This window comes from Lissotriton helveticus, chromosome 4_1, assembly GCF_964261635.1.
Source record: "Lissotriton helveticus chromosome 4_1, aLisHel1.1, whole genome shotgun sequence".
Lineage (NCBI taxonomy): Eukaryota > Metazoa > Chordata > Amphibia > Caudata > Salamandridae > Lissotriton > Lissotriton helveticus.
This window is the reverse complement of record NC_136063.1, coordinates 1,856,658,690-1,856,674,270: the sequence shown is the minus strand read 5'-3', so window position 1 is coordinate 1,856,674,270 and position 15,581 is coordinate 1,856,658,690. Positions and strand designations below refer to the sequence as shown.

Genomic DNA, 15,581 nt, shown 5'->3' with positions numbered 1-15,581 from the left:
TTTAAAACTCTGCAATCATTATTTTGACTGAATTCATTTCAGTATAAGTACTTCGTATATATTCAAGCCGACTTGATTATCAAGTTGCAGGGAAAAAATGACATTAAACAAAGTTGCATTCTATATTTGTCATTCATGTGCAAATTATTAACAGAGAAAAAAACATGATATTGCTAAGAACTGGAAACCTTTGAATGGCCTGGTAGTCCTGAACAGAAAACTATGCAAATATCCCCCAAGCACGGGGAGAAAACTACTAATGTGTCTAGGCCTTTGCTTTTGTTTTTTTCTGAAACAACTCCCCCAGTTTGGGTTTGTTTTTTGGCAAACAAAAAAGTTTCCCAGACGGGATCAAAATAATATGGCACCAGCTCTTAAAACAGTTTTGCCTCTTTTGCAACCACTATACCAGTGGCTTTAAAGAAGGCAGTGGCATCCATATCAGGCATGGGGAGGTCTCATGGTACTCTACCTGACAGTCTGACAGGTCACCCTTCATGGGCAAAGTTACCTCCTATGTGTATTGTGCAGCAATGAAGCAAGAATACCCTCATTTTACGATGTGTGGAAACAGAACACCCACTGTATATTCACTGCAAATGCTCCATTCCTCCAACCTTGCAGTTCCCGAACTCATTTTGAGTTGGGAGAAACGATGGGTTTCTGACAATGGAGTTCCTACTGGGCCACTGTCTGAAAACCTTAACCAGCATCCCATATACCATATGTCTGCTTACATTACAGCATGGGAAGCTCTGTCCCTATTTAAGTGTGGATTCTGGCATTAATTATTCCAGTTTGTGACTTCCGTGCAAAGCATGGCATTCATGAACAGGAAAACGTAGGAATATCCCTAATGTGCAAGGAGATGACTTCCTGAACCTCACAAACCTCAAGAAAATGTATTTTGGTTCCAGACATCTACCCCTTCCTTACGATTAAATAGGAGGAGACTAACCAGATACATAAGCATGGTGAACTTCTGTCTCCAGACAATTACAAACCAGTGCTTATTATGGCTGTAATCTTGAACCAGGTTTGAAATTGATGCATATGTGCCATGGGTTTAACGAGAGAGTCAAGGGAATGTTTGTAATAGGTCTAGAAAGATGATTCTCGGATTTCCATCCTATAAACTGTCATGTTAATCTTGCCATATAGCACATTTCCTTGGTTTCCTGCCCATAAACTGTAATGTGCTCTGAAAACCAGTCCTCAGTATTGGTTCTGACATGCCTCAGCACCTGAAACGTCTGCAGTCCCAAAGAGAGGAAGGTAGAAAAATGTGTAGGATGGATGCAACACACCCGAAAAATGCAAGTGCCACACCCCTGCTGGGAAGATATCAGTGAGAAAGTATGGACAGTAGGACATCTTTGTAGAGTATCTACCAGAATACCACTAGCAAGATCTCTCTGTGGAACTCTTGAAGTTAGCTGGTTGCCATACGAGTGATAAGCACAGCTGTAGATTTGACAGAGTTATTCCCCACTAACTAATGTTAGTATTTAAGAGATCTTTCTGCCTACGCCTCAACAACTGGATGTACAATTAAAATTTATGACAGAATCTTCCTTGAAGTTTCAAATGTTTGAATAATTCTGGCCTTGGTTTTGTGAATCAATCCGAGATAAGCACATGCTGAGGCCGCCCCTTGTGCAACAAATGTTGGGGTGCTGTGTCTGACCCCCCCCCCAACCCATCGCACACTCATGTTACATCCTCTTGCGTGGTTTTGTTGGAAATTGTTCACGATTAATCGGGTTCTTGAGAATCATTCTAAGTCCTGTATCCTTTCCTTCAGACTAAGTACCACCATCTTCTGAGAGTTCTTGATGGGATGTACTTCATATTCCCAGTGTCCTTTTCTTCTAATAGGAGGAGGTTGAATTTTTTTTTTTTTAATCTTTTGGGGGTTTCAAAAGCGAAGTATGAAAGACAGGATGAATTTGAAGGGTCTTTACAATAATTCATAGGCTACTGGATTAACGTACTTCTTGACTTTTAAAAGGGCTCCCAAATTTTGGATGAAATCTGTATTTTTGTTTGCAATGAAAATGACGAGTGGAGAGCCATACCGATGCCCCCCGACTTGATAACAAGGACCTGCTTGCCGTTTTCTGTCAGCAAACTACTTAAATACATTCCTGTCTTATTCATATACTGCTACTGGTTTTCCGCACTAACTGCTGCACTTGCTCCATTGCAGAGAACAGTTCCTGTTAATTCAGGGCTGCAAGATGGGTAAGCACCTGAAACGAAATCCATATGTAGCAAACGATTTGGTAAAAAAAAATCACTTTGTTATGATCAAGCTCTGCTAGCCACAAAATATCGACCCAAAACCTCTGGCTATCTTGTAAGAAACATTTCAAGTGTTTCTTAAGCGCTTTATTTGTTGTTCTTTCTGTTTACCCCTCCCTTGATGGGTGGAAACTAGTAGAGGTAGCTATCAAAGCCCACCAAGCCATGCAGATTGACTAGTGCAGTCAATTCCACGTGTGCTGAAACCCACCCAGACCCGATGCTGTGTTTGTTAGCCCCATTGCGTCCCACCCTCGCCTCAAAACGACTCCTTGTATGATATTGCTAAGGAGGTGCCACATCCTGCCACGCAGTCCACAATGCATAAGTTGTAGGGTGAGCTCCAAGTGGTTTCTCTATCAGACCCTGAGGATGGCCAGAAACATTTGTCTTCAGCCCAGTACAGCAGTTCAGAAGCAGCATGTGGGTTGAAGGACGGACTTTGGTTTTATGTAGAGCTTGTCTAACTTTTCAATTGGGGTTTGGAAATTACTGTGGGACTTTAGAACATTATGTTGGACTATTGTTCTGCACATTCTCCTTATGTTCCCCACTGGACCATGCATGTAGACTTTGTCCCTGATGTTCCTAATGTGTGTTTTCTGTTGCCTAACTACCTCAAAGTTGACCCTACTTCCCTGAACTTGAGAAGGACGAAGACAGCTATCATGTTCCTGCCATCCCCAGAACCTATGCTGCATCTTTAAATTTTTTTTTATAAACTTTCTGTTTTAAAACTTACTTGAATGTGTTGTGGCTCTGTTTAAAGTATGTATAAGCCTGTAGATTGCTGTGAGTGTGTTGACCTAAGGGTTAATGGCACAATATCTAGGCTCTCAAACACAATCTTTGACATTATTCACATACACTCAACTTCAGTTCTAGGCACACAGGTGGAAGTAGGTCCAACTAGTATTTGTTCAAAATATTTCACTAGATATGTTTTTCATATACGTATTCTGTTTTGGGATGGGTGAATACAGAAGTTGGGAGTGTTTTGTGAGAATGTGGCAGTAATTCTAGGGTGAGGTCACCATGGGGATGGTGGTTTATGTTTGCACACGTAAAAGAGAAGAGAGGGTTTATTTGCATCCTTGACTATACTGTAGTAGGTCTGCATTGAGTTGAAGATCAAGTTGGGTAGCTGGTTTATTGGGGGACCAGGTGGGTTGGAAGGGGTTGGGCCCTGCAAGTGTTTGTTGATATCCAGTTGCTTGACTTGGCCTTGTCTCTTGACCTATGTGGTTAGCCTGTTAGAGCTCCAGAAATATGGCATGGTACCACACATCCTTCATCCTCAACAACCAAGATATTCCTTGTAAAAGTTTGAAATGACCTGGAGGCTTTAGTCTAAATTTACCAGAACCCAAATCTGTCTCTCCATCAACCTTAGGAGGTCTTCCATGGGAGAGGCAAACGTCTGTATGGCCTCCCATTTCATTACTATATACCCGAAATGAAGACTGCTGGTGAAAATTGATTCTGTCGGAGGACATTATTTGCCCATGTCAATCTCCCTCGCATGTGTGGCTGTCTCACTTTGCCAGATGGCTTCCCTGCTCACTGAGGGTTTGCTCTCCTTGAGAAAATGAAGAGAACACCAGAGTTGCACCAGGGTGGACTAATGGATCAGGAAAGGAAACTGAGGCATCTGTAAGCTGATAAGGTATTGTAGGTGAGTCCTGCATAGCCGCGACGAGCATCTTTAGCTTCTAAGCTGATGCCTGAGGCATTGCAATCTGGAGCAGAACCCACGAAAGAAGACTCTTAGCAGGCAATGAGGTGGTATAGGAATTGTCTTCCAGCCAATAAATTATTCTTCCTCTAAGCCACAGAGATGGGAGCTTGCAAGAGGATCACTTCTTCCCAGAACGTCATGCCATCCTCTGCCTATTAATGGAATGGGATAATCATCAGGCTGTTTGTTCCCAGATGCTTGAAGGTAAAGGAAACTAAAGTTGTTACTTGAATATTTGTGAGGCTATAGAGGCAAAAATAAGGTGTGTTGCTCATTAACTTTAGGACACAGATGATTCCTGAACACAAAACAAATACAACTCTTCATTGATATATGAAGGCATCCGTTGCTTGATATGTACCAATATGCGAGATATAGTGTATCACATGTGGTGCCACATGTGCTTGCTTTGTGGACGGATGGAGATGAAAGTTGTATTCGGGTCCATCGACAGGAATAATATTCACCTTCCTTCTTTAATTATGTCATTTGCACTTTAAATCCCCCACTGTGTATGCCTTCATCCACAGTGCGTTCACTCGGTGAACTCATGCCACATGGTTGTCTTCTCCATGCCACTGTGGAGGCAGACCATTTAGTTCCCTTTAGTGATCAACTGCAAACTTAACTACAAGTTCTGACTCCCCTCAGAGACTTTTCTTTTCTTTTTGAGTAATTTGGGCTCCAAGTTGGAGGCTGGAGATGATGCCTGTCATTCTCAAGGTGACATGGTAGAGGAAACATAGTAGATTCCAGGGTGTGGGCTATACTTTTATGCTTTCAGAGTGATTGTTTCCCAAGTCGCTATATGATTTTGTTCAAGTGATTGCAGTTTCCCTATTTGCCTACATGAATAAAGTTCCACTAGATGTGGATCAGTTTCTGTTCTTGTTTGTTACCAAAATAAAAATGTTGAACTACCATCATTAGGATTGAGGTTAATTACATAAACCCAGTAATTATGCTTGATTGAGTTATTCATATTTTTAATTTAGGTTATTTGTGGTATATCAATCACATGGAAAATGAACTATTCCTTTATTTACTTTTCTACACGTGACTGTGAAAACATGTTCTCTTAAGAAATAATATTAAAATTTTAAGATGGAATTCCATAAAGCAAATTACATCATCATTTGTTTTCGCGATTTTATTAGGTCCAATAAAAGTAAAACAATAATAACATTATTAGCATTGTGTATTAATCAAAAAGAGACTAGCTCATATTTACTTTAGATTATAGAAAACAAGAAGACTCTGGTATGTTTCGTCATGGAGTGGGAACACCTGGTGAGTGTGTTCAAAAAGCCCTCACCCACCAACCTAGTTGGTGGCATGCTTCATCATCGGGCCCACCCAGTAGCACCTAGCGTGCTCCGGGTGTGCTTCAACTCCTGATTACAGCGGAGCTGGTATTTTGCTGAGTGTGCAGTGAAGATAGTTAAGAAAGTGATGTTAAAACGGCTAGGCGGGGGTCCCAGTACCCGAGGGTAAAATTAGACTTTAATACCTGGGCCTCCGTCAGCGGTTAAAAATAAGGCTAGGAGATGTAAGAGGCGAGTTACGACCTCTCACATCCAATGGGTCAACATGTTTCAGCCAGTGCCTTATGACTAAGCTGGCTTTCTTCAGGACCTAGATAAAAAGGGTGAGTGTAAATAAACAAACTAGTGGGAGTGTGGTTTAGACTATGTGTCTACACGCCCTAAAGTGTATCTATGTGTGAGAGGGGGATTCCCTTCTCAAGACCACCTGTACATATAACATGTAAGGACAAAAGACAAAACATACAAGGAAAAAATAGAGTCATTTGGATGTACAAAGTCGTGCATATCTGATTGCCGTCACTATAGCGGTGCATGAAGCATGCCACCAACTAGGTTGGTGGGTGAGGGCTTTTTGAACACACTCACCAGGTGTTCCCACTCCATGACGAAACATACCAGAGTCTTCTTGTTTTCTATAATCTAAAGTAAATATGAGCTAGTCTCTTTTTGATTAATACACATATTACCCCGGGGATAAGGACTAGCTTTCTGGTCCTCTCTCTCTCTCTTGATTCCGCATTATACGGCAGCGCACAGCTGCAAGAGTCTTTTTAGCGCCATGGCAGAAAACCATGGTCTGACATTTGACGAAAGCGATGTGGCAGATATTCTGTCTGACCCATCGTTCCAAGCTGACTTCAATATCGCCAGCACCATCGCACAAACAACTGATTGGGAGAGCTTAACCGGAAAAAAGCGCAACAGGATACGTACTATTCTTCATGGGACAATCTTGACACAATACCTGAGAACGAACACGGCACCTAGGGGACTTCTAGTAACCAATGCTCCCAGGATCTTCCTTGACGACCCTACCTTCAGGAAGGATTGGGCCCAGATCGCCTGGCACTGCACCAGGGACTGGATGATCCTTATCATAAAAACAGCAAAACGCCTCTCAGAAGCCTTTCTAGTGGAAATCCAAGCCACGGAAAGTCACTTCAAAGCCACCATAACCGCTTACAAAAAGAAATTGGACGATCAGAACAAAGATATTAATGAGTATAAAGACTACCTGACACAGGCCAAAATAAAGAAATTCGACAAAGATCTGAAAAAATTCAGTTACGCCAAAGTCTACCCATACTCAGAAGAAGACTACACCCCTCAGAACAAGAATACCAGCATGTCTAACACTTCAGGGGATGACAGCTCTGTCTCCAGTGGCTCCAGCAATGGCTCGACGAAACGGGGCGGAGGCGGCAGACGTGGACAACGCTGGCAGAACAATTGGCAAGGAGGACAACCGGGACAATTCCACGGTTTCCCACCTAATTTTGGCCCCATACAAAACCCCTACTTTGGCTTCCCGCCCATGTACCCTCCCGGGCCCATGCCCTTATTTGCTGGCAACCAGGGACCACACATTCCTTTTTTAGGACGGGGCAGAGGAGCACGGGGCAGAAGAAGAACAAACCCACAACAACAACAAGTACACTGGGGCGGAGAGGAGAACCCGGTCAGTGCGAACACACGCCAGAAAACGAAAGAGGCAACCCCGGGAACCAGCAAACAATGAGACCACACGACCAACCCTCACTGGTTTTCAACTTGTCCAGCACACCCCTGACCTCCAAAGAGCAATCAATACTTGAAAAAGGCTTATCGTTTGTTCCAACAACGAGACTTGATACATTTAAACTACACGTGGAACTGGCACAATTCTTCAGGAAACTAAAACTGAAGTCTTTCTTTGAAAAACCGATCCCTGAAATAGAACCAGTCCATGACAACCCCAATGTCACAGGACTCCGACCAAAATCCACGTTTGTACCACCACCCTCTGCCATTCCCCCCGAAATCATGACATTTGAACATGCTGTGTACAACGATGTAGAGAGATTAAACCCTACTAACCACTTCAACAATCTATCCTGGGTTGACAAGAAGACCCTACAACGCCTACAAGATAATCCTTTGATCATTATCAAACCGGCGGACAAAGGAGGAGGCATCATCCTCCAAGACAAGCAAGACTATGACATGGAGTGTCGCAGATTGCTGAGCGACAACAGGAATTATCGACGTCTGGAACATGATCCAACAAATGAATTACGGAATACGATCCATACGTTAGTCAAACAAGCAGCAGATGCTGAACACATTTCAAAACAGGAAGCAGACTATCTCTGCCCCCAGAATACCAGGATTCCATACTTTTACACTGTACCCAAAGTACACAAAGGGGTAACCCCCCCTCCTGGCAGACCCATTGTGTCGGGCATCAATTCCCTACTGGAACCACTGTCACGCTACTGTGACTTTTTCTTAAATCCCCTAGTGCAGTCGACACCGACGTACATCAAAGACACCAAGCACCTCCTACAAGTCTTAAACAACAAAGAATTCAACCCTGCCACACAACTACTGGTAGGACTGGACGTGGAGAGTCTGTACACCAGCCTCCCACAAGATGCCACCCTCAAAGTACTCCATGACATCCTCATGGCAACAAATTGGGAATACCACACCCCCAGGGCCTTCGTACTGGCCTGTGCCACCCTGGCACTCAAAGAGAACTACTTTGAGTGTGATGGCACCCTCTACCTACAAACTAATGGGACGTCTATGGGCAGTGTCTTCGCTCCCAGCGTAGCGGGACTATACGTCCACCACTTTGAAGAGTGTCACATAGCGACGGACACCAACCCCTACTTCAACCGTATCCTGAACTGGCGCAGGTATATAGATGATATCCTGGTGGTCTGGCAGGGTTCCCACTCTGACCTGGACAACTTTATGACCTGGCTAAACAGCAGGGACCCCTACCTCAAATTCACCAGCACGGCAAGTAACAACCATCTCCCTTTCCTAGACCTGGACATTACAGTCAAGGATGGCACCCTGATCACGACAACTTATTACAAACCAACAGCGAGGAACTCATTACTTGACTTCACTAGCTTCCACCCCCGCCCACTCAGAGAGAACTTGCCTTACGGACAATTTCTGCGCATACGCAGAAACTGCACCAACATCTCTGACTATAAAAAACAGTCTGCAGAATTGGCCACCAAGTTGGAACAACGTGGTTACCCAAAGTCCATCATCAACAAAACCCAAAAGAGGGCGAGAAACCAGAACCTGGATGCCCTCCTTGAGACTGTCACCAAAGACCAAGACACTCAACCAATCACCTGTGTCACGACCTATAACACAGCATCAAATGAGGTGTCAAAAATCATAAGGAAGCACTGGAAAATAATCAATTCGGGACAGAGGAAATGGGACATCCCCAGATTCGCATACAAGCGATGCAACAATCTCAAAGACCGCCTGGTCAGTACCCGCCCTAGACCACCACCCCTACCTGCTACCAACACCCTCCTGAACATATGGGGCCTCCCGAAGGTCACCGGGCATTACCCCTGCAATGACTGTAGTGTGTGCCACCTCACCACTCATACCAAAACTCTGGACCTGGAGCCTAACAAGGTGTGGACCCAACGTAGCCACACAAACTGTAACTCTCGCAACCTTGTCTACCTTATTACATGTACATGTGGACTCCGGTACGTTGGAATGACCACACGTAAAATAAAGACACGAATAACAGAACACCGGAGTACCATAAGATGTAAAAAGAACATCAGCAGAATGACCAACCATTTTATCACTCAAGGTCACACACCCAATGACCTAACTTGGACGGTCATAGAGCAAGTCCCTGAAGGCACCGTGGACAATGACAAAAGATTGCTGCATGCAGAACAACGATGGATCTATCGCCTTTCCACAGCCACCCAGGGATTGAACGATGCCATCCCTTGGAATTCATTGACCCACCAGTGAGTGACCCCCATGCCCCCATACGACATTACTGTGGGCCGCTCTCTCGCTCTGTGGTTCGCTCATACTAGAATTATACACTGTCGTTGCCCCAGAGAAAAGTACAGATTGTCCCACGACAAACAAACCCCCCCCTTCTAAATCACCCTCACAATAATATTATCGACACCCTGAATGTCCCATGACCATTTGGGACTCTGAGAACTCCTGGCGCGACTATAGCGCATGCGCGGCTGTGACACTACAACCGAACACATGCGCAGACCATACCGGGCATACTGCGCATGCGCGCATATCGCGCACTAGTTCCCCGCTTGGGAAACGCCCACAGCGAGGCAGGCACTCTAGCGCGTCTGAACGCTACTGCGCACGCGCTCACCATGCGCCCACACCCTCGTCAGGCACTATGACTCGGACACCAGAGTCTTTCTACTATTGCCTCCCAAACCTGCAGGTGCCCTAGGTTATTCAATTAACCGGACTATTTAAGACCCGGAAAACGGCCACTCCTCACCGGTATGCGAAGGAGGCACTACAGGTCCAGAGCAGGCTCTGCCCAGAAAAGCTGTGAGTATGAGATACAACCACCACGACTCCTGGTAAGCGCTCTTTTTCTCCCCTACAGGTCTCCCTAATCAGTATGGTAAACGTTTGTCCCCTCAGGGTCAAGCCCTTGCCACCTCCCAACCTTGAGGTCAGACTGAGCAAAAACTAGCGTAAGAGTGCCCTCATGCGCCGCTCTACACAAATGCACTATGTTTTTCCGGTCTTTTAATCACTTCACCCTCGAGTTACCAGTGCGATTCTCACCATGATGGTACCACCAATATCATCACACTAAAGTCGCCTATAGCCCACATGAAACCGCTATAGTGACGGCAATCAGATATGCACGACTTTGTACATCCAAATGACTCTATTTTTTCCTTGTATGTTTTGTCTTTTGTCCTTACATGTTATATGTACAGGTGGTCTTGAGAAGGGAATCCCCCTCTCACACATAGATACACTTTAGGGCGTGTAGACACATAGTCTAAACCACACTCCCACTAGTTTGTTTATTTACACTCACCCTTTTTATCTAGGTCCTGAAGAAAGCCAGCTTAGTCATAAGGCACTGGCTGAAACATGTTGACCCATTGGATGTGAGAGGTCGTAACTCGCCTCTTACATCTCCTAGCCTTATTTTTAACCGCTGACGGAGGCCCAGGTATTAAAGTCTAATTTTACCCTCGGGTACTGGGACCCCCGCCTAGCCGTTTTAACATCACTTTCTTAACTATCTTCACTGCACACTCAGCAAAATACCAGCTCCGCTGTAATCAGGCGTTGAAGCACACCCGGAGCACGCTAGGTGCTACTGGGTGGGCCCGATGATGAAGCATGCCACCAACTAGGTTGGTGGGTGAGGGCTTTTTGAACACACTCACCAGGTGTTCCCACTCCATGACGAAACATACCAGAGTCTTCTTGTTTTCTATAATCTAAAGTAAATATGAGCTAGTCTCTTTTTGATTAATACACATATTACCCCGGGGATAAGGACTAGCTTTCTGGTCCTCTCTCTCTCTCTTGATTCCGCATTATTAGCATTGTGTCTGTATGTCTAGCTTACTTAAATAGATATTGGATGAGACAATTATATTTATTTCAAAGGCATGATTGTTCATCTTTAAGGATTTTGTTCAATCTCTCAGACACACATTTAGAAATCATATTAATTAAGGTTGAAATGTAACTCTAGACACTCCTGTAGGTAGGTTTTGCCAAAGATGTAATCTGGTAAAAATGTACTTCTGTTCTAAAAGCAAAAATAATATAATTTGGCCTTTTTGTGATTTTACAGGTATTCTAGGACACTGTAGTAGCAAATTGGTCACTTTTTTATATTCATTGTTTCTTGACAAAAAGATCTTTTAGTTTTTTGTTACTTCTTTTTCTCTACTGCATATTAGGGACAGTGAAATCTCTCAGGAAGGGCTGAGGAGAACCCCCTGTGCATCCTGCTTGGGGGAGGAACACCCTGCCCCACGCTCTTTTGTCCTTATGTCTGGAGGGAATACACAACACACCCCAGGAAAGCCATTCACAGTCATGTGAAGCTGGACACTGGCTGAATGGCATATTTGATTTAGGCAGAAAAATACCAACGTTCTAAAAGTTACATTTTCAGAATAGTAACTTAAAATCTGACTTAACCATTAAAGAGGGCTTTGCATTACAATTCAAATGAGTGGAAGAAGCTTTTCTCTAAATGTTGCAAAGCTATTGAGTGTAATAAGGTAACCCAGTGTTAGTCTATGGAAGAGATAGCCTTACAGCAGTAAAAACAACTTTTTGAGTTTTTCTCTGTCAAGACATATAAACTTAAATACACATGTCCTACCTTTTAAATACCACGTGCCCTACCCTATGAATGGGTGGGAAGAGGATGTGGCTTTATGGACAGAACTGTGGACTTTGAAACTGGGGAATCACGTTTGAGTCTTTCTGTCGGCTCAACAACTTGTGATTTTGGGCATATCACTTAATCTCTCTGTGCCTAAAAGAAAAAAAATGGTGTGACCTTGTGTAATGTAACTGTTGCTCATGTAAAGTGTTACAATACCTTCGGGTTGATATATAAATAAAACTACAAAAGCAAATGCTCAGGGAATACCTTTGGGTCACTGATAAATTATAAAAAGGAAGGTTTAGTCCTGCAAAATATCTATTTTGCCAGGTTGAAATGGCAGTTTAAAACTACACTACAGGCTGCAGTGCCAGTCCGTAGACATGTTTTACTGGGCTACTTTAGTGGGTGGCATAATGAGTGCAGCAGTTCACTTGTAGCATTTAATTGACAGACCCTGGATACTTGTTGTACCATTTACCAGAGACATACAAGTAAATTAAATGTAGCAATAAGGTGTAGGCCAATTTTACCACGTTTAGAAGAGCAGGACAAGCACTTTACCACTGATTAGCAGGGAAAAAGTGGCGTCAAAGATGGGTTCAGCAAAGGAAAGCAAAAATCTGAGGTGGCCTTGCAGAGAGGTCTGGTCCAACACCAGGTTTATTTCAGAAGGCACAGTCTCTCTAAAAGTCTGATTTTAACCTGTAAATTAATTGCCTTGATCAATATTTTATTATGCAAGTGTTCTCAGAAATGTTTTTTGTTATACGAAATTGTATGCATGCATCTTGATCTAATGTTTTCCCCATTTTTTGAATTGTACAGGAAACCGGCTGATTCACAATGACTGAAAGTTCAAATTGCAGATTCAGTAATCTCACATGGGATCAAATTAGGATTTTGGATCAAGTGTTAACTGAAGTAATTCCCATTCATGGACGAGGCAACTTTCCAACCTTGGAAGTAAAGCCAAAGGATATTATTCATGTTGTTAAGGAACAGCTCTTACAAAAGAAAATCCACGTTCGTGACATCCGATTGAATGGCTCAACTGCTAGTCACATTCTTGTAAAACAAAATGGAACGAGCTGTAAAGATCTTGACATCATCTTTGGGGTTGAGCTCCCAGGAGAGCATGAGTTTCAGATTGTTAAGGAGATTGTTTTGGATTGTCTTCTAGATTTTTTGCCAAAGTGTGTCAATAAGGATAAGATCACTGCTCTCACCATGAAAGAAGCGTATGTTCAAAAGATGGTTAAAGTTTCCACTGATCATGACCGATGGAGCCTCATTTCTTTGTCAAACAACAGTGGGAAAAATGTGGAACTGAAATTTGTCAAATCTCTTAGACGACAATTTGAATTTAGTGTAGACTCCTTTCAGATAGTACTGGACCCAATGCTAGCCATTTACAGGGACAAAGACAGTTCATTGACAAAGGATTCCCACCCTACAATTGTTGCAGAAAGCATGTATGGGGACTTCAAGGAAGCAATGGACCATCTGAGATACAAACTCATTGCAACAAGAAATCCTGAAGAAATCAGAGGTGGGGGCCTTCTGAAGTACAGCAATCTTCTTGTTCGAGACTTCAAGCCGGCATGTGCCACTGAAATCAAATCTTTGGAGCGTTACATGTGCTCCAGATTCTTCATTGATTTCCCGGATGTAAACGAGCAGCAGAGAAAGATTGAGTCTTATCTACGGAACCATTTCATTGGTGAAGAGACGAGCAAGTATGACTACCTGATGACTTTGCGTGGAGTAGTAAACGAGAGCACTGTGTGTCTCATGGGTCACGAGCGAAGGCAGTCTTTGAACATGATCACAATTTTGGCTTTAAAAGTACTTGGAGAGCAAAACATCATCCCTAACACAACTAATGTCACATGTTACTACCAGCCTGCTCCATATGTCAGTGACAGTAACTTCAGCAATTACTACATTGCTCAAGGACAGCCAGCATTTTTCTTCCAGCCATACCCAATTCACATCCATATGCAGAGTGGGCTAGTGTAGGAGCAGAGGGCATTGTGAACAGCTCAAATAAAAACCCCAGAGAAGCAGGTTTTGGCAATTTCACTGTTGTTCAAGAACTTAATTTTTGTGAATATTGCCAAATCTTTAATCGAGTCTTTCTTTAAAATCACCATTCAGTAGATCATGTAAACAACGGAGGCCCATCTAAGAAATAATTGCCCTTTAATTGATACTGTTAGACTTTGCTAGAGATATGGTATTTTAGGTAGTTTTTCATTTCACACAACTGCACTGTAACGGCTTTTTACAGAATACTCTTTTGATCTGAAATGTAATGTGTAATTGTAATGCTGAAGGCATTAATACAGTCAATTACCAGAAACAGTTATTTTCTTTTCTGATGTAATACCATTAGTTCTTTATTCAATGGAGGAAGGGTGGTATGTCAGAAGATGAATTCCGTGTAAGAAAAAAACATTAGATTGTTCCCTCCCTTTTTTTAAAATCTCGAATTAGTGCATTTCGTTTTTAACTGTACACAGTTTGAAAAAACATTCTTAGCAACACTGTGCAGTCAACAGAAATTTTCTTGAATCACAGAAAAGATCTTCAGAAACGATGTATTCGATTTCATTCACAAAAAATTGCACAATCTAATATTTCTGCCTAAATAAACAAGACAACAAATGATGTGGTAAATCGCTTTTAGAGTGCACAGGAGCAGCTCCTGTTTTATGACCTGGGTGTAAAGTGAAGTAAATTCTCCGAGTTAGTGCTTAAATTTCAGACAGCATTGCTCAGAAAGAGGCAAACCTTGGCCACTCTTTTTGAACTCCGCCATCTGAAAATAAAACACTAACAGAAAAATCGAGCAAAATGAATTCACTTTATATAAACAGGTGCTCGGCTCCGCACTCCGACAAAAGAGCCGATCATGATAGGCCTCAGATACAATTTACACCAGCTACTTCGGATTACATAGACTGAATTCGAGCCAGTGCAATTTTCATTTGGACTAACCGTTTGATACAAAATGCCATTTTTATAACAGCTCAGAAGGTATTTCTTTTCACCTGTGCAATCGGTGCAATTCACCTTCAGATGTTATTGATCCATTAAGCCTACTTACTTTTGCAAAAGAAGTTTCTTGACTGTTTTTAAGAATTAAAGCATTTACATTGCATAGATCTTCAAAAAGTTCAGGGATAACTGGTAGAAGACTTGTGCACACGGGGTGGCCGCTAGAAGAAAGCATTGCCTCAGAACTCCAATGTGTTGTGAGCAGCACCTGTTCAGATAACAATATTTGGTAAGGCCAACAGAGTTTGAGAAGCCTTGGCAACTAGTATTAAAGACAACATTCAGTTGAGATGCACCAATAATAGCACAGCAGAACACTTATGAAATATTTGGTGCTTTCGAATAGAGCAAAGTAAATTAATTATAGTGCCATGGGTCAATTTTAGTGAACAGATTGGAAACAAACGTGCTTTAATCGCATCTGGCTTCAGTTATAATGAAAAGCGTCTTTTGCATGTTCATGTCTCTGATGGAGAGTGAGTGTTCTTTCTGATAATCATAAAAACAAGCATTTTTATTTTATTTATTATGATAATTTTTTTTTTACCAAAGATGAATTGGTAAATATTTCACACAAGTGCCTCATTGCGTCAGCTGCCACACTAAAGCTATGATTCATGTTTGAAATTGGTATCATATCTAAATATTCTACGGTTTTCGAAAACATTGTGTGCAAATATACTGTCCATTGTGTGCAATGGCCGAAGTAATCTCGAGACCGAAATTGCACATGCCCTATATTCACGTA

At 42.6% G+C, this 15,581-nt stretch overlaps 1 protein-coding gene across 1 annotated transcript in view; it reads left to right on the top strand.

Moving 5' to 3' along the window:
• Window positions 1–14,562, top strand: part of TENT5D (terminal nucleotidyltransferase 5D) — a 57,210-nt gene extending 42,648 nt beyond the window's left edge. The window contains exon 3 of the mRNA XM_078685919.1: window positions 12,599–14,562. Coding sequence (XP_078542045.1) covers window positions 12,617–13,792 — 1,176 coding nt within the window. The 5' untranslated portion in view covers window positions 12,599–12,616 and the 3' untranslated portion in view covers window positions 13,793–14,562. The remainder of the gene's footprint in view (window positions 1–12,598) is intronic.
• Window positions 14,563–15,581: the final 1,019 nt, after the last annotated feature.